The following is a 26,836-nucleotide window of genomic DNA, read 5'->3' as shown; positions in this document are numbered from 1 at the left end:
TATTTTAAGCCTTTCACTCTGTTTTATTTAAAAGTCTCTGTAATGAAGAGCCTTCTGACATCCCGAAACACTTCTGCCCACAGTCCACTGAGATGGCATCTGGCTGGCTGTAGACACACACGCGCGCACACACACACGCACGTTCACTTTCATCCACACAGGCATGGGACTAACAACAGCTTCACCCTCTGTCCCCATCTAAGGGAAAAATGCAATTTTCTTTGCGACATGGCCTTGTACACAAATTAATTTTCCTTTGCAGTCTAGCCCCTTCTCTCCCTCCTCTCTCCATCACCTCCTTTTTTCTTTCTCTCTCTCTCTCTTTCTTGGTAGCTATGGCAACATAGTGTTGCACGTCAGCTTCTCAAATGAGACGGTATTGTCCGATTGCTGGGGGCCGTCACATTCCGGCTTTACCGTCACCCTGTAGGGTGAGAGAGACGCTTTCTTATTGCCGCTGTGTTTCCAGTCGCCTCAATACAGGCCAGTCAAAAAGCGATTCATTAGAAACGACAAGCACTCACAGTCAATGCCTTCAACCGGAGTGTTTATTTGGCCCGGAAATTAGCCATTGTGAGACAAGAGTCGACCACCTGGTTGGACGGTGCATGTGTGTGTGTGTCCATGTGTGTGGTGTGCTTGTAGCTACTGGTGATTGATGATTGTTTGTGGACACTATTGGCATGGGCCCCAGCCTGGTTAAATATGCGCTGGTTGATGAATCCCAGAGTGCATGGTGTTTTTTTTTGTGTGTGTGTGTGTGTCTGCATGTGCTGGTGACAGTGAGTGCATGTGTGCTGGTGACAGTGAGTGCATGTGTGCTGGTGGCAGTGGACCTCCCAGCTGAATCACTGCTGGTCTAAAGCAGGCACACAGAGTAAATCTTGGACCTCTGAAAATGATCCGAAGAATTAAAATCACCCCAAGGTGCAAAGTTGTTCGGGGGCTTCATGAGTCAAAGCAGCAAATCCGATTTGGAAAATATGATAGCAGTCATAATTGCGACATTTTCCCCCTTTTTTTAGAGATAAATAATGGGTGTATCCATCTGGAATTGTGCACATTTTTCTGCTTATTTTCATTTCACTTGGATGTCATTATCCATTTATCTTCAACAGCTATTCTGCAATCCTCTGTGCTCACCTGCCACTGACTATTTAATCAGTTTTGAGCTAATGTTAAAGATTGATAAGCACATTTGCTTGCCATGTTATTGCAGTCCACGCTCTCAAAGCATCCTTTGAAAAGTACCGTTCGGTGATTAACTAAGACATTCATTGGAGAAAGCAGAAAACTGCAATGTTGACATCCAGAGAAGATGTGTTAATGATGCAATGCTATGACCCTTAATAACTTTAAACCTGCTGGAGATGAGAGGAGGGAGAGAGAGAGAGAAGGCATGAATGAAAGATGGTCAGCGATTGGGGAGAGAGATGGGCAGCGGGTGAGAGGGAGCGAGAGGTGTGAGAAACTGCAAGACAGAGAGAGAGTGAAAGAATGAGAGGGAGAGAATGATGATGTTGATGACATAAAAAAGATGTAGTGGATAGGGAGAGACGAGGAGAGGTTTAGAAAATGAAAGAGAGGTTCTAAATCCAAACAGAGACTGGGCCAGGATTCCTGGGAGGCGGCGTTCTGCTGTAACAAGATTGATGTGCGTGGACAGAAGAATCCCTAGGCTGCAGAGGGGCAGCCTTAACTGTGCTCTGCTCTATCCTACTTCCAGTAGCACGCACACACACACACACACACACACACACACACACACACACATGCATGCACAGACCTCCATGCACCCACTCACCCAAAGTGACAGGCAGTTTTTTGAAGTTCCACACTCCACCATGCCTACACTTCCCCAACTCCCATCTGTCTTGTGTGGAATAAAGGCAGGTGCTGCACTCTTCTCTGCTTTGTCATACAAGTTGTCAATAGATGGCCCTCCTAATTTGGAGAAGGATGAGTAATCTGCCAGCGTTTGTCCTTTCAGACCTGACTAAATGCCAACCGCAATATCTGCCTTTTCCCACTCTATAAGTGGCCGTTATTAGATAACCAATGGTGGAAAGGACTACCGGCAATGTCATTTGAACACACAAGAACAAACGTGACTTGCGTGATGATTGAGGTGGGAAACGTGCCCTTCCAAAAGACAATGTCAAGCTGAAGCTAAAATATATTCCCATTACGTGTTGCGTGTTGGAAGTGAATGAAAACATGGTGCCGAAATGATTGACAGGGGAAGCCACAGCCACAGCTCGCTGGTGTGATCAAGTGCGAGGCCGCCTGTTTTCCTCCTGCCATCTAACCATGACCATCATCCTTCTTTAGCCTTCATGGGATTGATTCCGCTGTGCGTCAAAAGCATTTTACCAGTCATTGAGACGACTGCTCACCTTGTGAAAACAGCTGTATAACGTCTTGTATAACGGCTCTGGAGGAGCTCTGTCAAGTCTGAAAGTGCTTTTTTTCACCTGGCAGGGAAGGTCTAATGGATCGAGCTTGCATCATGGGAATCGTAGGATTCAGCTTATGTATATATATATCTTGGTAGCTACAGCTTCAATTCTGACCTTTTTTCTTTTCTTTTTTTAAAAATCTATGTGTTGCTCATCCTTAAACATCGGGCCACGCTTTACTCAGATAGTTTGACCTTTTTGGATATACATGGAAATGTACTCATTTGCTTTCTTGCTGAGAGTTAGATGACAAGATTGATACCAAGTGCTTCATTTGTAAACCAGGAAGTCCCTGTTCTGGTGGGTCAGGGGGAGAGAAACAGTCAGGGAACACATAACAGAATCTATATTGCCTGGAGCACTAGATGGTGGCTGATAAAACTGTCATCACAAACAAAGCGTTATTCATATACATTTATTAATCATAACATTCACAATCAGCAGGGGGAGGCGCAGAGAAACGGCTGTTTACAGTTTGCAACTCTCTGTCAGCTCTGTGTGTGCGTTGCTACAATGGGAAATGAAATTAGGCCTGAAAGTTTTATTTACAACCAAGAAAGGCAAACAGGCTCAGTACCCACAATCTGACTGCATAAGCAGATTTATGTCCCCACAACATGAGTAATACATGGTCACACACTCACACTCACACACTCAGGTCCGACACTTAGAAAATCATCATTCCCTGCCACTCAGCTGCTGCTCTACTGGGCAAGTGATGCACGCCATCAAGGTCTAGTTTGTGTGTGTTTCAGCTGTGTAAAATGGTTTTCATCTGTCTTTACTCTTAACTTGGATATGACTGATGGTCTCCGCTGTTGTTGACAGCATCATACGAGGTTAACAGGCTGGAGAGGGGTCGTAAAAAATGGAGGCAGGGACTTTTAAATGTGAATTCTTGGGAAGCAGAGGGCAGGGAGTCGTATATTCATGCTGGAAGAATTTTCATAAAGACTGAGAAGGAGAGAGGGGGGAGAAGAGGGAAGGGATGGATTGGGTTGAAACTTTCACACAGTTGTTGTCCGTAAAGTTTTAATATCCATAATTGACAAGAAATGTATGAGAGATTTTATGTGCGCCCTTATTATTCAGTTTATTGGCTGCCTCAGTTGAGGAAGACTCATAATTTAACAAGTGTCTTGAAGGGTAGCAATTTTTCATTTTGAGTTCATTTGGGGTTGTGCTGTCAGTGATAAAACAGAAGGAAAAAAAAAATGATGAGGAATGCCTTGAGACAAAATTGACCGTGGTGCATTTTGTAGGAGCAGATACCATAACTCTCCAAATCAGGAAGACTTTGACAGAAATAGTTACAGAGCTGCAGAAGCTCCTCTCTCTGCTGTAGCCTTGGACACCTGCATATCACCAAACTGGCTCTTAACCCAGAGCTGCACTCATTTAATACTGTACCATTAACCAAATCCATTGATTCATTCATTCCTCCTTTTGTCCCTCCTCTTTCTCTTCTCTTTTTCTTGCCCCACTTTACTTGACTCATCCATGGGGGAGCGTGGAGGACCTTCAGGGCCAAGAAACAATTAACTTGATAATCGGCTCGCTCCCTCTCTCTTTTTTCTTCCCACATCCCCCCTCTCCCAGTCTTTATCTTTTACTAGTTAAGCACATCCACCACAGTTGGGCCATCTCTGCAGTGATGTAAAAAATATATGACATGTGTTGGATCCAGGTATGAGAACAGCCTTCGTCCTTTCAGGCCAGATTTATCATCAGTACCACGCCCTGTCCATCAACAGTCATTGTCTTCCATACAGCAACGCTGCTTGCTAAAAACAGCCAAACTGATCAGAGCCCAAAAAAAATGAACTGCTGGCGTCAGTGTTGCCTGGAAATGATGTTGGCAGAATGGAAATGCTTTGTCAAGGTAAAATAACGCCTCTTCCCAAACAGGAAATGGCTACCATGAACACAATTTCAGACCAAACAAAAACAATTCAGTTACATAAGCCTTCTTCATGGAAGACGTTTTGGCTTTGGTGCAACTAATAAAATGAATGATGGCCAATGTTGTTAGTTTTACCTGTGCTTTTCCTACTATGACATCTCTAAATGGTATCAGGTGACCAATAACTGCAATCCATGCAAATCTCAGGAGAAAACCAATTACCCACCTACAAAGCTATCATCCAACTAAGAATCTACCTGTTTTGACTTGATTGAGTGCAACACTTCAAAGCTCCTCTTCTCCTCTCCTCTCCTCTCCTCTCCATCGTCTCCTCGCCAAGCGATTGGCTCATTTCAGTGGGATTACACTTTGGTCTGTCCCCCTCACTGGTTAGCTCAACATGTTCCAGCTGTTGTCAGGCCTTGTCAAAGGCACAACAACCTGTAATAGGCTTAACACAGCGTCTGCTTCCTGCACAGCACAGATTGCTAATAAAGGTGCAATGTGTTCGCTGTGATTTTAGCACCACTGGCCAATTTGAGCTTATCTCTGATTCGCGAGTGAGCCGATGTGCGTGTTAATGTGTGTTTATTTGTTTATGGTTGTGTTTTGGCTTTTGCTGAAGGATGATGATTAATCTAGTGTATGTGTGTGTTTGAGAACAAGCATGAGCACAGAAGGGAGCCTTTGTGTGTGCATGTGCATGTGTGTGTGTGTGCGCGCGTGTGTGTGGGGAAGACACAGAGAGTGTAAGGGAGAGAAGACACTTGCCACCAAGAGGCATCCAGCGAGCCATCGTGGTTATACTGGTGGCCATCCGAGCTCTCTCCAGAAAGCGAGGTGTAGATTGAGTGCCATAACAAGAGCCAGACTGCAGGGAGAGGTGGAGGGAGGAGGAGATGGAGGGCAAACAGCCATCAGCTTGAGCAGCCCAGTCAGTCTGTCGCAGTGGATTTCAAAGGCCACTCTCTCCCCAGACAAGTGGCGGGTTCCTTGAATCTTTTTTTTTTTTTTCCTCTGTGTTGCAGGCATGCAATGTGAAGGGAATAGATTGGAAATAAAACACAACTCCATCACTGCTTCCGGCTCTCAATTTTACTTCATCCACTCTCTCTCAATCAATGTGTACTCTCCTCGTATACACCAGGGCCCGCTGTCTAAATGTTACCACAAGGAGCCTTGATGCTGGCTGCATACGCAACTCTGCATCGGCCTCACCTCTTCCCCCTCCCTCTCTCTCCTTCTCGTTGCTCTTTTCCAAGCACCTCACTTAAAGCTTTGGCTATTGCTTTTTACATTGGTTCCTTAAGTTTGCGAATTACCTGTCAGCCATCTCTCCCTGGTCATTTGGAAAGAGAAGGAGGGCAGGCATGCAGGGTGGTATGTTACACCCCAGTGGACCTCTCAATTGCCAAGGGGCTCATTGATGGGGAACAAATAGCCCTAGCTTCTTAAAGATCTTATGTCTCTTTGTGTAAGGATGGTAGCAGGCAAGATGAGGCTGCCGCTACTGTGTGAGAAGTTTAGTCAGCAGTGTTGACTTTAACTGACAGATGAATGACCCCAGTGAACTCAAGGGAGCCATTTTTATCAAATTGCTATTGATATCCAGTTAGGATAATGAAATATGCTGCAGTTACATCAAAAGAATAAAACTTTATTAAACTGTTTCTGACTGATCCACATATTCAACAGTCCCCCCTCGTTCTTGGTCTTCAGACTAGTTGGTATCGACAGCCATGACAGAGCGTAGAGGATTAGTTGGGTTTGTACATGAGGAAATAGATAATCTCCTTTAGATCTGACCTATCGGCTGCACTCCGCTAACTCTATAGGGCTTTATAATGCCAAGCATATGTTTTAGCAGTTGCTGGATTCAGCGTGGCTCACATTTCCTCTCCTGGCTTGGAGATGTGGAAGTAATTCAATGAAGAGTGCATGCAGGAGGCAGATGTAGCTGTTGGAGGAGACCAGCTTTTTGCATCTGCTGAACTGCTGCCGCACGGAGGCTCAAAACATCAGGATGTGATTGAGGATTTGTATAGCGTGAGGGATGTTTGGGAGACTTCAGCAGTGACAGCGTCGTATGTTTCTGTTGACTGCAACTGCCAGTTATTTTCCTGGATTAATCAATTAAGTGTTTATAAAATGTAAGAAAAGTCCACGTGATGTATTTAAATGTCTCGTCTTGTCAGTCCAAAACCCAAAGATGTTCAGTTTAATGTGCTATACAACAGAGAAAAGCAGGAAGTCTCCATATTTGAGAGGCTGAGAACAGCATTTTCTGCCATTTTTGCTTGAAAAATGACTTTACAGATTCATCAATTATTAAAATAGTCGGCGATTATTTTTCTGTCAATCGACTGATTGTTGCGGTTCTAGTTTAAACTGATAAATGTTTACAGCGCCTGAAAGTATTGTTGTACTTCCTTATTTATTGTTTTTCATCCTTTTATAGGCATGCTGGAGAATGATGTATTACACACATTAAGTCCAAGAAGGAAGCTTTTTCTCAATCCAGGGTTTATTCTCCATAATGTTTTGGAGTGGTGTGTGTTTTCCTAGATAACGAGATAAATATTCTTACGCCGCACACGACCTCAGTGAAGCATTACAAGTCAAATCTACTGCCTAACCTTCCATGAGGGTGGAAGACTGGATGGAAAGAAGTTCTGTAGTTACCACACATCACGTTCACACGTCGCTCTGACGAATACACAGTTTCCAGCTGCGTTTAAGTCACATCACATTATCATAATACAGGTAGACGAGGCGACAACGTGTGCACATCCAGTCTTAACCTGCAAAGACACATTTTCTGCAGTGGGATTGGTGAGGATTTTGTTCTCAGTAATCACCTGTGCTGTTGGCCTTGTCATGAATAAACGTAGTGTGTGAAGAGCAGATTGCTTCTGACATCAGATCAGTCTCTGCCCTCCCCGTTTCTTTCTGTTGTTCTCGCTCTCCCTCACACATACTCGCACGTGTATGCCTGTGTGTGTGTGCAGTTCGGGCCTCAGGTTGCTGATTTGGGTGCAGTAATTTGCCATTAGACAAGGGACAGGTGCAGCTGCCTCTGTTTGCAGCGCTAACAAGGCATTTCATCATGGTTAGCTCCAGCCTGGTGCTCTGATCAGCTCTTGTTCTTGTCACAATATCAAACACTCGTGCGCACACACACATGCACACCGACGTGTTTAGTACAGAGACACACTCTGGTGGTCTCTACAGGGTTGCTCCACATACAGCGCTGTTTAGAACGGAGGGCTTGGGTTCAAAAGCCCACATGTAAGTGAGCGACAGGCTCTGGGTATGCTGTTTTGTAGCCCATCACATCACAGTCTTAACCATCTCTCACATCACATTATGGTGTATGTATTAGGTTCAGTCAGAGAAGTCTTTATGAATTAGCCTCTCTGATGAAAAGCTGTTATACTTGAAGAAAACTGTGCCTCAAACTTTGTCAAAGAAGTTGAATTTTGCTATGTTTTTATCCTCTACGGTGACTTATTGTTTCTAAAATGTGCTTTGAAGTTATTCGCAGAAAAAGGGGCATTGATGCACGCCGACCTTTAAAGATACCCTGTTTTCCAAAGACGTTACAGAATGTGGATTAATATATAGAAGAGATGCATATTGTCTCGGGGAACAGTAGATAATGAGTAAGAAAAAAATGCGTTTTACTCTGACATTCCAGGGCAGCTGTTTCCTCACATTTAACCTAATTGAGGGTGATTTATCAGTAGCAAAATAACAGTAGGCGAATGTCATCAGGTAATGATATTTCAATACGAATGAATCTCAGTAGCTTTGTATAAAGGTCAGAGTGAAGAAGAGGTAATGGAGACAATGTATTGAGGAGCATTTGAAATGAACTCCTTCTCGTCATCCGTACCGTCAGTAATATCCTCTAAATGGTAAATGCAGGGGTGCAGACTGACTGCGCTCAAATGTCGAGCCGTGGAGGAGACATTCTGCAGGAATAAAAACAGTAACATAGCCTGAGTATCTTTAAGTCCAGCAACTTAAGTAAAACTCTTGTTCCAATATGTATGTGAATGGCATGATATCACACTGTGGTAATTATCCTGTTTATGGATCCTGAACATTAGACAGGGTTATATTCCTCCCTTGAGTTTGCATCTCCAGGTTCTTCCTCCATCAGCCCTCTACTCCAGTAACTCTCTTTCTCTCTGTCACACACACAGACACAGACACACAGACACACACACACACACACACACACACACACAGACACACACACACACACACCCCTTCCTTGGCTTTCTCCCAAGGCGGTCAAACAGATTACTACGGGCGTTAACCCCATCGATCTCCTCCAAATGGCCTCCAAATGCCAGGAATTAGATTTCAGACTGGGGAAGAGGGAAATGAAGTACTGTAGTATTTCTTGCTGCTTGACTCGGGAGTTAAGTGCTCCTGTGCCATCCTCATTGTACTCGTTTTTCCACAGAACTTCTTTGTGTTTTTCAGGGACAGTTATATTTGTCTCCCTCTATAACTTGTTTGGAGCATATTTCTCAGGGAAAATTGGGATGTAAGATACAGCCTTTACATAAACCCTCTCCGTGACCGCTTGGGAACCCTTGAATACATGATATAAATGTCTCAGTACTCTTGAATAAGGATATTCCACAGTGAAAGAAATAAATAGGAGGAGAGAAGAAGTGGGTTCTGCACTGAAATGACAAAAAGAGATGTAAAGATTTGTGCTGTGCTCAATAAGAAGAGCTTTCGATTTGATATTAAATGTATTTTTTCCATAATTGATGGATTGTAGGCAAATCTGCAGGGCACTGTGCAGCTGCTGAGCATCATAGAGGGCCACTGAATCAATCTCACAGCCATGAATTGTTCCTTTGTGGGGTTATAATGGAGGACAGGTTTATAACGCTGGTTGACTCGACTTTATTATAGTGTGCGCTTAATGTCAGGCTAGTACCTCTTCACTCCTGCCTCCCTCTATTCAATGGCTTGTTTCTCTCCCTTTCTCCCAGCATCACCTTCACTATCTCCATGGCTCTTTACTCTTTGTGTCCCATTATATTCTGCCATCTCTGTCTATGTGGCATTAAGCTTTACAGGGTCTCTATAGCTGAATAAGTATTGATTAATATCTGAGTGGTTGTACTACCTAATGAGAGGCTAAATATAACCATCCCTGCACCCTGCCCTGCTGTGGCCTCCTCCTTCATCGCGCACACAAAGTGTGGACAGTTATACCGTTGGCTTGACAGCACGCGGGTCAAAGCTGTGTGAGCAGTCATAACAGACTGTGTGCACGCGTGCCCGGCAAAGCTGGAGAGGATGAATGAAGCACGGAGGGCACAAACGCAGAACGGGAGGAAAAAGGCTGAGGTAGCTTCTGTTTTTAGCTTTACCCGAAGCTGCTGTGCTTTCTCTGTGAAAAAGCTGGAGTTCTAATTTTGGTGTTTTTTAATTACTTACTGCAATTCAGTTGAGCACCTCCATCTGAGAAAATTACAAATATGGTTAAAGCTGACATGATTAGCTGATGAGTTGATTAGACGACCGCAAGAAAAATAATTGGCAATTACTTTGATAATCAATAAATCAAGTCATTTATCAAAAACGCTGCATGTTGTTTACTTCTCACAGATTTACAGCTTTACTTTGTCCTGTGTCGTGTTGAACTGAGGATATTTGGGTGTTGGTCTGTTGGTGGGACAAAACATTAAAAATGAAGATGTTCCATCGGGCTTCAAGAAATATTGATGGGAATTTTTCTTATTTTCTGACATTGCGTAGACCAAATGATTAATTGAGCCATCAAGAAGATAATGGATGAAGCAGATTATGGATGAAAATGACAGTTGTTTGCAGCTCTATATGTGACCTTTGGGTCTGTCTCATTCCCCATTGAAGAATGGGCTTTTTACTGATGAGACTTAAGGAGGTTTATCACATCCAAAAGCCTGGAATCACCTGGTCATACAGTGTTGTCACAGACCCCCCGAAGTTGCTTGCATGTGCACACACACGCATGCACACACATGTAGACCTGTTGGCTTTAAAATGCTGTGAAACTGTTTTATTCGCAGCAGAGGGAGAGAGGAACATAACCATTCTTTACCACCTACACTACATTGTCACTCTCTGTAATAAATCAGCTTAAACCTGCAATATCACCAAGCTCTATTGTACTCACATTGACAAGTTTAGTTGCCCACATTTCTTCTCTGTTGCATGGTAACCAATTGAGATTCGCAATCCTACCAGCCCACCTTGTTATGGCCAGCTGGAGAGAAATGAATGATAAGAGTATGCAAATGGAATATCGTCTTTAATAGCCTGCTGTTTTATTCAGCTGTGTGGCCAGGATAAGGAATCCCCACTGTGTCTAATCACATCTTCTCCCTCTCATTTCACCTGAGGCATATCCGCAATCTAGTCTATTTTTGACTGGCATCACAGCAATGCATTGTTCTCTGCCTGCATGTATGTACATGCACGGGGGAAAACTGTATTTTTAAGAGTACAGTAATTTGTCTTCTACTTCAAAAACACAAACAGAAGCCTGATGACTTAAATGTAGTGTGATGCAGGAAGATGGCTGTAGCAGTCGAGTTATGCAGCAGCACATTCATGCCTCTGACACCATCGCCCTCCTCTCAAAACAACTGAACTGACAAAGAAGACGTAAACATGTCAGCGCTGCAGGCATGACACCTGTCATGCTCTTAATAAAGTTCCCAACAGATCACAACATACAGCCCTCGCATGTCCGATTAGGAGTCTCATTCCTCCACATTCGATTTTCAGTTTTTCAATCTGCGCTGCGGAGGGCCGGCTGTGCGGCCGTTCAGTGGGAAATCTCATTCAGTTGCCGGCTGATGGCTAACAAGGTCAAATAACTCCCCAGATGAGATAGACTGTATCAGAACATGCACACTCACTCACACACACACACACACACACACACACACACACACACACACACCACCTGCCATTCAGTCAGTCAGTCCATCTATCTGTCAGCTGCACACAGGAACACATCCTGAATTGAGTGGCAATAATAGAAGACTGAGGGGGGAAGTGTTTACTGCTGATAGGAATATCATTACAAACTGTGGAAATCACAGCAAAAGCAGTTAGCCAGCTCATGTAGCAATCAATAGGAACCTACACAGTTTTTTTGTCCTTCTCCTCTCTCGTTCCTCTCTCTCTCTCCCTCCCTCGTCGCGCTCTCTTTTCCTCCGGTTGCCATAGTGACGTGGAATGGCTGCATTCTGCGGCGTTGGATCAGAGCGGGGGCCTGCTCCTGCAGCCTGTGAGATACGTTGTTTTACATGACGCTTTCAAAGCACACAGACACAGGGCTGCAATTACTGCACGTTTGCATGTGCAACAGCGCCCAGAGAGTGCAACAAGTCAAACGTTGTTTAAATATCACATCATCTGTCATTAATAGTGTCCATTACGATGAACTTATCGAGCATGCTGCTTTAGTGAACCCACCACAGTGTGTGGAAGTATAATGACGCCGTGAGCAATGCAGTTTTTCTTGTCCAGTTGGTAACTATTGATTCACTTCATTTAGGGTATGAAGTCATGCCCTACTATCAGAAACTTTATAGAACTTATCCTCCTGATATAAAGGAACAAACATATTTATAATGCATCTATAACCTACATCTGTTGCAGGAGCATTAAAGCTGTATATTTAGAGTCGTGTGACAGAAACATGTGGCACAGGCTGGAATATTTTCTCAAGCTTCTACCTGCCTCTTGTCTCGCCCCATATCCCCTCTCATTCTTGCTCATCATAAATTGAATATTTTTATGCCTTTTATCTCATTTACTCCTCCTTCCTCCCTGTTTTTCCAACAAAAACTAATTAAAATGTCCCTTCTTTGTCTTTCTTTGTGTCTCTCTGGCTACCTCTTTCCCCTCCTTCCCCCCACTCTCTCCTCCACCTCTCTCTGCGTCTGTAGTGTGACAACGCCAAGGGGCTGAGGGCCTTCTTTGATGCCATATGCTACGGTCCCAAACACCTGATGATCTTCGGCGGCGTCTGCCCCTCTGTGACCTCCATCATCGCAGAGTCCCTGGAGGGCTGGAATCTGGTGCAGGTAGGGTTTGTACTGTACTTGTCCCCATGCATGTGAGTGGTGTACAGCCTGCGTGTACAGTGTTTGTGAACCGTGGAAGCTGTTTCGCCAAGTCCATCAGTGGATAGAAAAGGATTAAACAGACATTTTTTGTTTCCTTTCACTACCAGAAAACCTGATTTTCCTCCTAAATTGAGTTTCCAAAAATTCTCGTCCCTCAGAATTGCGGCGTGCAGATAGGTCCTGGGTTTTCACAGGGGGTCCCAACTCATGGCTTAATCCTTCATTAACCTTGCCAGGGTGAATGTCTAATTGGCGTTGCTCTAATCCGTGGAATCCTCCTTCATTTTTAGAATCTGAGACAAAATGGCTTAAACTTGTACAGTGCAGCGCTTAAATCAGTTGTTAAAAAAATTGCAGCTCAACATCCAGTAAGCGCTTTGACGTGTGTGTGAAAGAAAACATACTATCAGATTATAGAAGAGACTGAGGGCTTTTCCTCAGAGTGAAACGCTGTTTCATGTGGCGCACATGACCTATCTAAAAGTATGTTCTTGGGGTGTTTTGTCATCGGTGTGAGCTATTAAAACTGTTATTACTCAGCCCAGTCAATGTTAATTACCTCCAAGAAACATTCATAGATTTTACCATTCAATTCCGCTTTAGCTGGCTAAATGGCATTTTGCCGTCATTAACTTAATAGAGCTTTATGATTGCTCACTGTATGCATTAAGCACCACACATTCTTGCATCTGGTGAACTTTTGACCCCCTGAGTCATTGCTCACAGTTTCTTTGACTGTATTATTGTACTGCAGCACCAAAGAGGGGAAATGCCTCCTTCCAAAGAATATATTCCATTTGCTGCGAACCCTACAAAGGTTATCGGGCACAGATAAGAAAGGAGTGAAGCTTGTGCTTGGAAGAGATAGCATAATTGAAGAGGCTGCATTTTGAATTGAATGTCACATTACGTAGCATATTTCTTCCGCTCGCAATTACTGTGAATCTGCTGCTTTTCATGTTCCTTTTTGCTCGCTGTCTTGTCAGGGTCACTCAAGAGTGAAAAGATCAGCGGGATGAGGCAATGAAAGGATGAGCAATTTTTTTGTTTCTGTGTTCACTTCCTTTTGGCGGTAATGATCTCAGTCTAGAAAGAGGGGTTCAAGCCATAGTTGAAATTTAAGTGCTCTTAAGTATTTTCCGTGTGGTGCGTGTGTCTGTATGTGTGTATTCTCTCCTCTATTTATGGGCTTGTTTGGCTGTGATTACCTGTGAGAAGTGCAGTAGCAATCTTCTGCTCTGCAGAACGCTGCCTGGTACAATGTGTTCCCCAGAGCACTTTACCAACCACCCTTTTCGCTATTAATACACAGAGCAACACCAACAAACGCATGCCAGTTTGACCCCAAATAATACCCACTGTGACAGTCTGAGTACCAGACAGCAAGTGATTGAAGTGAAAATGTGAGGTGAATGACTGAGAAAACACCTAGAATGTACCTGTGTTCGAAGGGGATGCCTTAAGAAAGCACACTTGTTTTCAATGCCAAGGGTAGCTGTTGTTACCTTTGCCGCAAGCAACTAAACTTCTTTTTTAAGCCAGCAGGCATGTCAGTGCATGGGCACTCTACAGATATTTTCCAATCAATGAGCTGTCCAGCACCGTGCTGAAATAGATGTCAGTTGGAGAGCTAACGTTGCGCTATCATATTAGACATAATTAACTGCCATTACTTGTGAGTGCTAATACGGGCACGTGTGTTGTAGTATTTCTGGTGTGGTACAACGTCAGAATCTTAGGTTACTGTTTTCTGAGAAATCAAGATGCCTTTGCAGACCCGAGCTTACATCCTCATCAGAGTATGACTCACCAAGGAACTATAATGTGCACTGCAGAAGGACACGTCAGCGGATGCAAACAACACACCAGATAGCTGTTGGTTGTTCGGCGGAGCATGGATGGACTGTAAGGTGGCACCTTTCTCTTCAGCTGGTGCTCGCACTTGCCAGCTAGAGTGTCGGCCTGAGCCTCCCTGATCCATCTCTGAGCCCGTGTGTTCCTGTTTGATGTGTGTGTTTGTTTAAACCTTCTGTGTGATTCCGTTCATATAATCACACATATGTGTATGAAAATATTTGTATTCAGTGTATGCTTAAGTTTTTTTATGCAAGGCAGATAACTGCCTGCTTTGACAACAGCTGTGGTGGGAGATAGTTAGCCATTGCTCCGAGCTAGAATAATGCTTTTGTGTGAAGGAGGGAGCGAAAAGAGGGATTGAAAGAAAGGGCGTTTCCTGAACTAAAAAGGAAGAGAGAGAGGGAAGGAGAGATGATTGGGAGTTTTGAATCCATGTACCCCGCAACGTTTAGCGTGCCACATTAGTGGAAATCTGTTTTTAAAGCTGTGAATTCAGGCGCTCTGTATATTTATTACCCAGCCCTGGCAAGCCGTCTGCGAGACTTGAGTTGGTGTTGAAGGGAATAGAGAATTTTTCATGGTGATTTCATGGGCCAGGCTCAGCAAACTCATCATTTCCACATCAAAACAGGGAGCTTGCAGATACTATCTGCAATAGAGATAGCTGAGGGAACGAGCACTCCTGAAAAATGCTTAATCATACGGCCATAAAAATAGCTTTCAATCAGTGTTGATGCCTAATGAAGTCAGCTTTGAAAGGCTCAACAAAAATAAGCTCCCACTGCATTCGAGTTCATTACGAGCGATGCGCACTTGAACGCACAGTCATACTTAACGCACAATTTTCCAAAGGATAGCGTCAGTGCCGACATTTAATGTCTTAAAACACAGTTTTATGATCACATTTAAAGTTCATCAAAATTACATAAGCCTATTTAGAAGTTCTTATTTCCATGAAAGAAAGTCCCTTCATGCCTTACATTAGCTTAGTTATACCTTTAAACCATTGCATTCATGTTGTGTGTTGTATGCAACTCTAAATAGTCCACACCTCTATCTCCACCCACCCCTCCGCCACCTGCAGCTTCGACTTCATCACACACACAAACCTCATTAGCAGCTTAGCTATCTGACAGCCTGCTTTGAGAAACCTTTGCCGTAACTTCCTTCATGAATCTTCATGTGACTTGGCAGGCTAACGTTGGCTAACATTATCTAGCACACTGCAGAGTTGTTGGACACAGCAGAGAAAACACAACATGTTGGCTCGTACTCGCGGTGTCCCCGGGATAAATAGATGGAACGGCGTCGTTCAACACTAGTTTTGTGGTAAAAAAACAGAGCTCTGGGAAAAGGCTCCTGCCGGATGCAGTTTGGCTGTTGGATTTTCAGATCCTTTGGTAATACATGACGGCTCACCACTTCTCGCTTTGCAACTTTGCAACCAAAAACAGAACAGCAACACCTGTCTTCTCCTCTGATATCCCTCGTTTCACCGTAACTCCACCCTGCAAGTTCACGGGATTGGTTACTTAGGCATGTGATGTATGAAAGCCTGGCTGTCTTAATCAGTGTTTGTCAGACTGTTTTGGTCAACTGCAGTCCCAAGGTAGAAATGCTAAGGCTTATGTTGACTGCTTATTTCACTCATAATGCGTCTTGTAGCATACAAACACCATATAGACATGTTTAAAAGGTCAAACATTGGAGGGGGTCTTTAATGTGTGGCTCTGTCAGCGAGACGCCCCCACCAACTCTGTTTAGCATGTCTCACTGGAGAAATATCAGGTAATGAAGAGGGCACCAACATCGATAATCTCCTTACTGAAATGTGTCCTAATAAAACCTCACAAAACAAAATGGCTAAACCCAAAGGCAGTGTTGTCTATAAGATAACACTTTAACAATAGTGATCAGCTGTGTGCACAGATGGCACGTCATGGCGGTCAGCTTTCCAGCAGCATATTATTAATCTCTCTGTGTACTATACGTAAGGGTTTGATCCTGACTCATGTCACGCTGTGATGCTGTTGGCTCTTTAAAGCCAGTCGCATTTTTGTCATGTTGTAGTGCACATGTGCTAAAATGACTGCCCAAGTAAATTAAAATGGTGGATAAGAATGCTACCAGGGCCAATGGACAGATGGCGAGGAGCGGATTTAGGGAATGATGGAGTAATAGACAGACAGTAACAGACATAGACTGTAAGAGCATAAAATTGAAATTCAAAGGAACAGGGCAAGACGCAGCTGTGTTTGTGAGCTGCCATCAGCCACAAATGCCACTGATTGCTGTGTTTTTATTTCCGCAAAACAATGATTGTTGAAGCCATCCTCTTGGCAGCCATCTTGGTCTGTGATTAATCTTGTGTTCTCCTCACCATGATATCATATAATTCCAGAAAGCATTTGGCAAGCTTTTTAAATACTCGCTGGCACAGGTATCTGTACCCAGTCAACACGCTGCACTCTCTTTTACCCTTTTTTTCTTAACTTACCAGAGCTCCGTTTTCCTCTCCACAGCAGTGGTGTCTATTTTCCGTAAATGGCTCATTGAGACCAGGAAATAGGCCCAACCCACCCTCTCGCCAGTTGCCGGCCCCTTCTCGCTCACCAATTAGGCCTATCAGTGGTGGCACTGTTCATTTGCAGCCACGTCGAGTGTGTAATGAAAAATTATGCTTTCCGATCGTTTTTGCCTCTTGTAATTTGGAAGAGAAGAAGAAGACAAGAGAACGTTATTCCTGCTAAATTGATCATTTGTAGGAGTGGACTCATTGTACAAGGCAGGTTTTTTGTGTCATTTTTTCTGCTGCTGAAACAGTACAAATAGAGGCATGTATTTTTCCGTCTTTAGTTTGTATCGAAAAAGGAGTATATGTCTTGTTGTGTGCATAATATAGATGCATGCTACGTGATAAAGGCTTTGGAAATCAGGCTCCTCTGTTTACTTGTGCTCCTGTGCTGTAGTTTTGATACTTCCAGGTGTCCTTTGCCTCAATGTAAAGCTTGCAAAACTTCAGCACTGCACCTCTGATTCATTTATCTTGTACGGACACTGAATAATGAAGTCGATATAGGGGGAGGAAAAAGTGGATGCGCCTTCTCAAGGTATTATGGCCAAGACCTGGGACATAGAGCTAATATTTACCTGTATATGAAGCCCATTTTTCTTCTTCTTGCTGTATTGATTGCCGATGCTTCATTAAACCAGGCAATTTAGGGACCACAAAGTTGCATCCATGCCTCCTCCCAGCGTAGCGCTCACTCTTTTTTCGAAGTCTCCACCAACTCTTTGGGGTCTTCTTTTTACCATTTTCTTTCTCTCGCTCTCCTGAGTGCTACACTGGATGCTTCAATAAAACATGTGATGCCTAGCACTGCAGTATTCTGCCTCACTTACGTCAAATCCTCCTGTGTACCATATCAATATTTCATGACTTTCAAAGTTTAGGCTAAAATCTCAGAGTGCAAGGCCAAGGATGGTGTGAGCGTCACAATAGATCATCTTAAATCAGCATTATGTGTAAGGCTGAGGCTCACCTCTTTGTGTGTGCTGAATTTTGCTCTGTGGGTAACTAAAGGTTATATCAACTGCCTCGAAAGGTTAAATGACTCACTAAAACCATGAGATTTATATTCTGGCATGCAGATGCTCATATTCATATTTGGTTGTATGCATGTTTATGTATGCTTATGCTGTCGTCTGCATTCATTTCTGACCCCTGTCCTCTCTCTCTTTCTCTGTCTGCGTCTCTCTCTCTGTGAGTGTGACTCAGGACAGGACCGTAGGGAAAAAGACAGAATACTTAAGAGAGGCAATTAGGACTGATTTTCATACTGTCTCGGAGCTTCCAGGCAGGACCCAGGGGAAACAGGAAACCCAAACCAGTTCAGCTCTGGATTAATGTCATTTCGCAATCTGGGTGGAGAAGCACTTGATGTCACTGTTGCCTTTTAATGGGCAGAGACTTGATTCTGACAAGTAACCCATATCCGCGGAGTTACCGTTTGAGAGTGAGTGGGAGGACGTTTCAGCGTCCTCGGTTCTGGTTATGGGTTGTAAATTACATTTACAGATTTCTGGGACACACTGCTGATGAAGTTAAACAAGGCGAATGTTGACATTTAAAGCAAAGCTAATTCTCAGACAAATGAGCCTGCTGCGCAGATGTAAAAATAGGAAGACTTCCTCTTAGTTTCAATGGTTTCTCATCGAGTCTGTCGCAATTTCTCTCTCTTTTATTGCTGAAGGCAAAAAAGAAGCAGAAGGAGACAGAGGGAAATATTAATTACAGGCTATGCTGTGCATTAATCAGACTTTTTTGGGTTGTGAAAAGCTGCCTGCACTTGTAGAATGCACCAGCGTGCACTGCAAAGCTGAACCTACACACGCTGTTGTACCTATTCACAGCGCCGAATGTGCGCCATTTGACAGGAAACACAGTAATTAGCTAATTAGCAACATTTGTTGAATACAAGCGGTTAACGGGTTGCAACTGTTGGTGTCACATATTGAATAAACATGCTAGTTCATCGGCACTCAATAAGACGCGCTTTGACAGAACATCCTTCTGTTTCTGTTCTTCCCAAGGAAGTAGAAACTACAAATGGAAACAGTTTCTCATTCTTCCTTTTTACCACTGACACGTCTCTTTGACACCAAGGTCTGTGAGCCACATTCAAAAGGAATACAAGATGAATACATGCTGGATTCCACCCTTGTGTTCGAGTACTATCGTTACCCCAGTAGTTTTCTGCAGGAGGGCGAGAAAAAAAGAAAATCAGTGTGTCATACTCACGGCACTAATGATGGTGCGGGACCTGCCAGCCACCAGCTACAATAAACAAATGAGACACATTAATTGTTCAAGCTTGTTTTTCATGTTTCGCACGGGGACTTAAGCATCCACACCCTTATTTTCAGGCTGCAAAATTCCTTATTTCGGTCCTAGAGTCAGTTGCACTTTGAATAGCAAAATTTATGTCACATTTTCAATATGATGTTTAACAGGTTGTGGCCAGTTTAACCACAAAGATGGGTTTTACTTGCGTCTTAAAGAAGAAAATGCATCCAGTAAGTCTGGAAAAACAATAAAGCAGATAAAAGGAAAGTTTAAAGATAGTTTTTTGTTTCAGAAATTAGTTTTTTCTTTTTTCCTCTCCTCTTGAGCCTTCAGATTTATCTTCATTGGGGAACTTGGATAACAATGCCTGTTAATAAGCATAATAGTTCCATCTTTGTTTAAGAGTGACGCGTTTGGTGATGGAGAGTAATAGATTGGCTGTGAGAAGGATCTGTGCGGTGCAGTCAATCGATAAACTGTGAGCAAAAGGACTTCTCTTTAGATGATTTTGTCATGTTCATATCTGACTGAATCGATTTCTCCTTTCAGTAACATCCCAGTAAGCTTCATCTAATCTACATCAGAGCACCATGTCACCAGTGAGCTTTCACACAACCCCACAAGGCTGCGTCTACCCAGCCCTACTTCATCCCCTCTGATTTATTCCCCCAATACAGGGACATTTTAAAATCACAGGGCCGGGTACCTCATCGACGCAGAAATTCATGTCGGAAACGGGCTTCTCTGAGGCCGGCATTAGGAGGATCCTTTGAAACGATATCAAAAACAAGGGCGGACTTGCCGAGCAATTGGACATCAAAGAGGACCCGGCTCCATTACAAGCCATTAAAACCATAACGGCTGCTTGGAGAGAGTGAAGCTTAGAGGATCGATAAAGGGCAGTTTAACTGTCTGACACAGCTCACTAATATCTGAAACATCAACTCCTCTTCAGAGGAAGAGAGAGAGAAAGGAACAAAAAGAGGGGAGAGAGAGAGAAGATGAGGCCAAACTTAGTGAGTGAGAGAGAGGAAATGGAAAGAGAGAAAGACTCTTGAGATCATTACAGAATGCTTTCCATCCTTTCCCTTGCTCCTCCCTGTCTTCTCTCACCCCTCCCTGCTCTACAGTGCACATGTACAGTAACGACACAAGCTGATTTCCACAGTAGATTGGCCTTTATAGGATAACTCAAACCCTACACACACACACACAACAGACGTAAAAACACACACTGCAAGCAAACACCACAGGGGGATAAGCATCATATCCTCAAAGCACAAGAGAAATACTGGTTTAAGTTAAAAGTTCAGTACCTCACAGTAATTTACAGACCCTAATGGCTGTATTTACCTTGATTATACTAACTATGCTTGCCTGAGCTGTTTTGTACATCGAACTGCATCCGCCTTAAAACTGATCAAAGTGTTTTGTGTGACAAACACCAGATCCAGGCAGAAAGGCTCGAGCACTCCTCCTTCCTCGATTCAGTTCCTTTTCCTCTTTGTCACTCTTTTCTATCCGTCTCTCCTCCCACACGATCCTCTTTCTCTTTATCTGGGCATCAGAATGCGGAAGCGTTAAGCCTCCTTGAGGTTGATACTGAGCTCAATGCTATTTTCATTCCCTGTTTGTTCAGTCATTCAATACGTCTCTTTCAGTCTGCGGCTGCAAATGGAATCCAGTATGATAAGTGGTGATGAATGATAATGTCTCTCTACCTTCAGGAAACATCAACTTTCGTCTCTTAAGACGTAATCACAATAGAAATGGACACAAATGCCCAAAGAATAGGGAGATTCAGTCTTGAACGAGTCAGTACATACTTGTTTTGTCATGTATTACCACAACCAATCCATGGTGTAAGCATGTTGTTTTCAGTTTTAAATGACACCTTTTAAACTGAGAGTGCAGATGATAAAAACTGATTTTCACTTCACTTCCCTTTACAGTGTTACTGTAAAATTTGTAACCACATTTACAGAAAGATTTTCATGTTTCTGCTGTTTTTTAATCAAATTTTCTTCAGCTTTTCAAACAAATCTGAATAAACAAGGGGGCCTGTTCTTGTGGTATAGATGCACATCAGCCTCTATAACTACAGTGTCCTGGTTTTACTTCCAGAGCACAGAATTAGACATAGTAGCAGACATGTTTAAATACAGAAAGCTGTATTTGTAACTTTTTGAGTGAAGAGATGAAAGAAATTTTCTCTAAACAAAACAGTTTGAGGTAGGTAAAATGGATTTTATCTCCTCAAAAGTTGCCATTTTAGAGATATACAGATTGTGTGTTTTTCCTAAATTGTGGCCAGTGGGTAAATTTGACATGATTTCCAAGACTTCTGTTTCTTTTCAGACACAGTGAACAGTAGGCAAAAGGCTTCTCTCCTCTCGAATCACAAATCCCACTGCCAGTTGGTGTCCTCTTTGAACAGCTGTGCCACTCAGGCTCAGACTCAGACAAACAATTGTTCAGATGGATAAATGAACATGCCCATACATGCACAGATGCAGAAGCAGAGATGCGCGTGCAGAAGGTCGTAGGCTTGCACTTCCTAACACGCTTCTCTCACTCCGTGTCACACCTTTCCCTCCTTCTCTCTAACCATCTTCCCTCTTTCCCTGCCTCAGTCTCTCCTGTAACAAAAGGGGTTTTCCTTTTCAAAGGCCCTCAGAAACCCCTGGGCACACAAAGTAGAAACTGCTGTAATTGGTGAAGACATGGTGAAGCGTTTGGCGCGAGGAAGTCGCATGTTCTAATTATGCTGGCAGAGATAGGGGCTTGTACTCTTTCAGAGTGCAGAAATACACGACTGGGAAGCCGCTTTCATGAATAGTCATAACATGCTTGCTGCTGTGTTATGATATGTTTATAGCGTGACATTTGTCAAAGGATTTATCTTTGCTTTGTAGCCACAGCATCACATTTACATGTAAATAGGTGTCAGGATGTGCATATTCAAAATGACTGAGCAGTTTCTTCATGTGCTATGAAAATGGACGTTTTCAAATGGCAGCCTCGATGGTGTCTCCCGGTGCCATTAAGTCGTTATGCAGCGGGCCGTTTCTTTATGATGCCGTTCTTGACATCAGGTACAGTGTGTGTACAGTCTACATTAAAACCTGCCACTGAAAAGATAACACATTTACCAGAGTATGGCTTATTTTCACACAGGGAATGTTTTAGAATATTTGCAACACCACAGCTGCTGGAAACACACCCTTAACTGGTGTGATATTAAACACAACACCGTGAGGACAACTGCAAAACATGCTGACAGTGTGCTCCCTGAACAGTCAATCTGCTGTGTTCAAGTCACAATGCAGTCCACATACAGGGCTGTGGAGTCATATATTCTATGTCCAAACCATGCTCTGTAGCAGACATGTGACAAAAAGACAAAGCAACACTAGAAATGAGATGAAACTTAATATTACAGGTGTTGACTGTGAAGTAGTGTTTGAGGTTGTGTTTTCTTTCTCGGTAGAGCTTTAAGGACACAGCGAGGGTCTTCAAGTTGTCAGACAGGCACAGAAACTATATGACTCACCGTGCTTTGGGTTATGTGAAGTGTTTTTTATACATATATATATATATATATATGTATATATAGAAATGTCCTGAGCTGCAGTCTGCACAACACAGCTCTGTTTAAAATTTTAATTCAAACCTTTTAGTGGTTTGCGAGCAGGAGGGCCTGAGAGACAAAGCTCGGAGAGCAGCACAGCTAGCTGATTAGTGCAGAGTAGAATTTGTCTGCCCTTGAACCTTTCTGTCTGTCACGCACACACATATCATATACAGTACAGGTATATAGACTCGGGAACACACAAAAAGGCATATGGAGGTTCACTACCAGCATGGTACAAAAGCCGGTTTTGCTCTCTATAGCTAATTTCCCTGTTGATGACAATTGTCCAGGGGGTGAATCTTCATAGAACTTGCTCATTTACATCATATTAACGCTTAAAGTTATGTATAATCATGGCCGCTCACGACTGGCAGCTAGCCGCTAAGTTTTAGTAACAAGGCTTCGTTTTCCTCGCCTCAGCTCCACCCACTGCGTGAACAGGTTTATGTCCCCACAGCATGAGTAATACACTCCCATACACACACACGCCAAGTTATACATTCACACACTCATCTGACGACCGCTGAGCTCCACAGGTTGGCAGACGGCAAAAAGGGAAAGTGGGGCAGAATGTTCGTCAGCACCGAGCACAGAATGTGCATGTCTGATCTCCTTGTACAACAACACACACACACACACACACACACGCACACACACACACACACACACACACACACACACACACAGACTAGGTAGATGCATTCTCAACTTGCACCAACTTTTAAATTTATAAATACCCTTGTGGTATTAAAAGCGAGTTTGGGTTTGGCTTGTGGAGTGCTGGGTATTTCTACATCCAAATGCACCAGAGCTGTTTTCATAATATTCTTCTCTCAGCTGCTGCTTTTCAGCTCCTGCACATCTTGTCCATTTTGATATGTTTGAGACATCACATCAGCACAGCTTTTACTGGATACTACTTCTTTTTTCTGAGATACGGTATTGTGAAACAATAGGAGGTTCCCTTTTCTGGATGCTTATAGCAAGGTTTGAGTTCGATTTTATTTACTACATGCACACAGATGTAACATCTTTTCATTATTGAGCACAACATGATTTCAAGTGTCATGTAAATTAAAGGAACGATAGCTCTCCATAAACATAGAAAGCTGGAACTGGAAAGCTAAATATTCCTAAATGAATCTGGAATAATAGCTTCACTCATATATTTACAGTGTCGAGTTTCAATGGTTGATGTTCAGAAAAATTGAGAGTTTTGTCAGTGATTGGTCTGACCAGACAGATTCATCTCTCTTGTTTTCCCCAGACTTAAATCTTGTACAGTAAAAACGGAGCTTGCCAGATGCAGTCTGGCTCTGAAGTTACACAATCCCCCCTGAACTGTGTTGCTATTTTTGATGATGAATAATTACCTGCGTCTATTCGGTTTATTTATTTTCCAGATTAAACAAAGAGGATGCATCTCGAGGCTGAATGCAGTATAAAACAATCCCAAACAATTGTGCATTATCCTGTTTAAACAGATTGACATTGTACTCTTAGATGCTTTATATGCTGCATACTGATTGCTCCTTTTTTTCCATGGAAAGCTTCGCATTCAGCAAGTTCAATCCAATTTCTAATACCATCTCCTGCATTTGAGAGGGTGATACTTAATTTTCAGTTCAAAGGTGTCCCGTGGTGCCTGTCTGAATGCTAGCACTTGTATTTTTGCATAAAGTGATGACAGTGCTTTCAAGTCTTAGTTGTATGAAATCGGGCATGAAATGCAGGTATGTTGGAATTCCATCACAGTAAAAATCCAGGAATTATTCATCTTCCTAAATGCTGATACAATATCACATTCCCCTCTCGCACACCAGCACTTGCCCTTTCAAACCGCTTCCTGTCTTGTTTAATGAATCTCTGTGTTGAAACCAGAGTCATCACAGCCAAGTCATGTGGATATGCACTATGATATGTATAGCATGCCTATAGGGTTAGAACTTGTGCGCATATGCACAGGAAATCAATGCAGTGCTCCAAATGTCCGGCGATCCTTAATGGATTTTTTCATTAAATAAAGCAGATGCTGTGGTGTTTATTCTCAAGGATCACTGTAGAAGGTTGAGAGGGAGAAGGGAGATCGTGAGATGTGGAATTTCATTGGCTATGTTACCTGATATTTACCGCTCAATAGGTTAAGGCCTAGGGGGGGTCACCGCTTCCTGTGGCGGAACGGTGTGCATTTTTAAAGAGACAGCACAGACTTAGCAGCAGGGTGCCGGCTGCCTCCCTCAGTGTTAGGAAACACACATAAACACACCACCATTGACCTTAAGATCCAATAAACACCATTAAATATGAATAAGGACATAATTGAAAGTAACCACTGGCACTTTCTTCTTTTTTTTTTTTCAATCCCCCCTACGCACAAACACACATGCTCACAAAATCCAGAGCCAACCACTTGGCCAATAATAATCTTGACATTTTCTGTTTCACACACACACTCACACACACACACACACACACACACACACACACACACACACACACACACACACACAGGCCTTCGATGGTGCATGAAATGTAAGAGCACCCAATTCAAACTTTACATGGTTTTATCGACAGCCCAAACTCTGCTGATTTATGGCTCATCCTGCCTCCTCTCATCCATTCCACAGAGACCGTTATAGCTTGAAATGTGTGAGAGCTACCACAGACAACTTGAGAGAGGGAATCTATAGAGGCTATTAAAAGACAACAGCAGGTCACTTGTGAGTTAAAATATTCATTTTGTCCATCAATTGGTTTCCTGAACAACTTCCCCCCGCCCCCCACCACCCATGCCGACCCCCTCCTCCTTGAATTCTCCAACCTGCTCTCATTGATCCGTCAGGCTGAGAGACACAGAGCAAGCGGTGGGGCCTGGATAGATATTTTACTTGGACCGGGGTTTATCCTGCAGAGGTAAACTTTGATTTCAGGCTCTGTTGTGGCATTGCTTCCTTTTCCCCCACCGGCAGAGAACAGTGGGAGTAATCAGCTTAATTGGTATAATTATGGGGTAAGCAGTGAACCCTTGAACACACGCCTCTGCTTTTCTAAACGGATATTTGCAGATTATGGGGGTAAAGTTCTCCTCATCAGCATATAGCAAGGTCCCCTTTGTCTATGAATGGGGGCTATAATCTGTAGAACATGTTCATTGTTCACAGAGAACACAGACAACCCAACCCACTGAAGGGTCTTTTTGTTTAACTTACTGATGTATCTTGTGAACAAATGAGCAGCATTCCTCCTTAAATCCCAAAACCGATCATAAGAATGGTTCACCAAAATATAAAGCCACAAAATAAGCAAATATTATTCCTTCAGGCATTAGATAGAAGTAACATTCAAATATTTTACGTTGTTAGGCTCCCATTTGAGGTTTTCGCAACCCGGTCACCTTGAAATTATGTTTACATACTACAGTCTGTCTTTGCCAAGCACAGTTTGGCAAGGTAACAAAACTCTGGAGTTAAGGTTCGGGAAAGATTATGGTTTGATTTAATGGTTTGGTTAAAGGGTATCTAAACGTAACCATAAAAACGTCTGAACATGCTTTAGTTGCTCCGAGCAGATGTAGTGTTGTAGGAGATATTGTATCAAGTGACATGTGTTGTCACAGAACATTTGACTGATACATTTGGTATCAACATCTTGCAGCTTGGCAGGTCTAAAATGTTTCTCACTAAACAATTTGCCGTTGTGAATATTGAGTATTTAAATGTTGGTTAATTGGCTGGTCATTAGTTTTTATTTGTGAAATGAATAATTTACTATGATGCATTGTATTAGGATGAATTATGCAAGAGAAATATTCCAATATCTCACCTTATGGAACTATCGATGTGTTCAAAACCAGATGAACCTTCACATGATCAGAAGAGAACTCATCTCATCCCCTCCAATATTCCACCCTCTATTTAGCACAATTCTAATTCTGCACAAGTATAGCGCTGCCCTGCAGAAAACAAAGATTTGAGTGGTATT

General features: G+C 43.0%; 1 protein-coding gene across 1 annotated transcript in view; it reads left to right on the top strand.

Annotated features, from left to right (window-relative positions):
* The window catches only part of gabbr2 (gamma-aminobutyric acid (GABA) B receptor, 2), a 165,593-nt gene that overhangs the window by 37,192 nt on the left and 101,565 nt on the right, over positions 1–26,836 (top strand). The window contains exon 2 of the mRNA XM_076754518.1: positions 12,339–12,476. Coding sequence (XP_076610633.1) covers positions 12,339–12,476 — 138 coding nt within the window. The remainder of the gene's footprint in view (positions 1–12,338; positions 12,477–26,836) is intronic.

Source organism: Chaetodon auriga, chromosome 17 (genome assembly GCF_051107435.1).
Source record: "Chaetodon auriga isolate fChaAug3 chromosome 17, fChaAug3.hap1, whole genome shotgun sequence".
Taxonomy (NCBI): Eukaryota; Metazoa; Chordata; class Actinopteri; order Chaetodontiformes; family Chaetodontidae; genus Chaetodon; species Chaetodon auriga.
The sequence above is the reverse complement of the archived record's forward strand: the minus strand, read 5'-3'. Positions and strand labels throughout refer to the sequence as shown.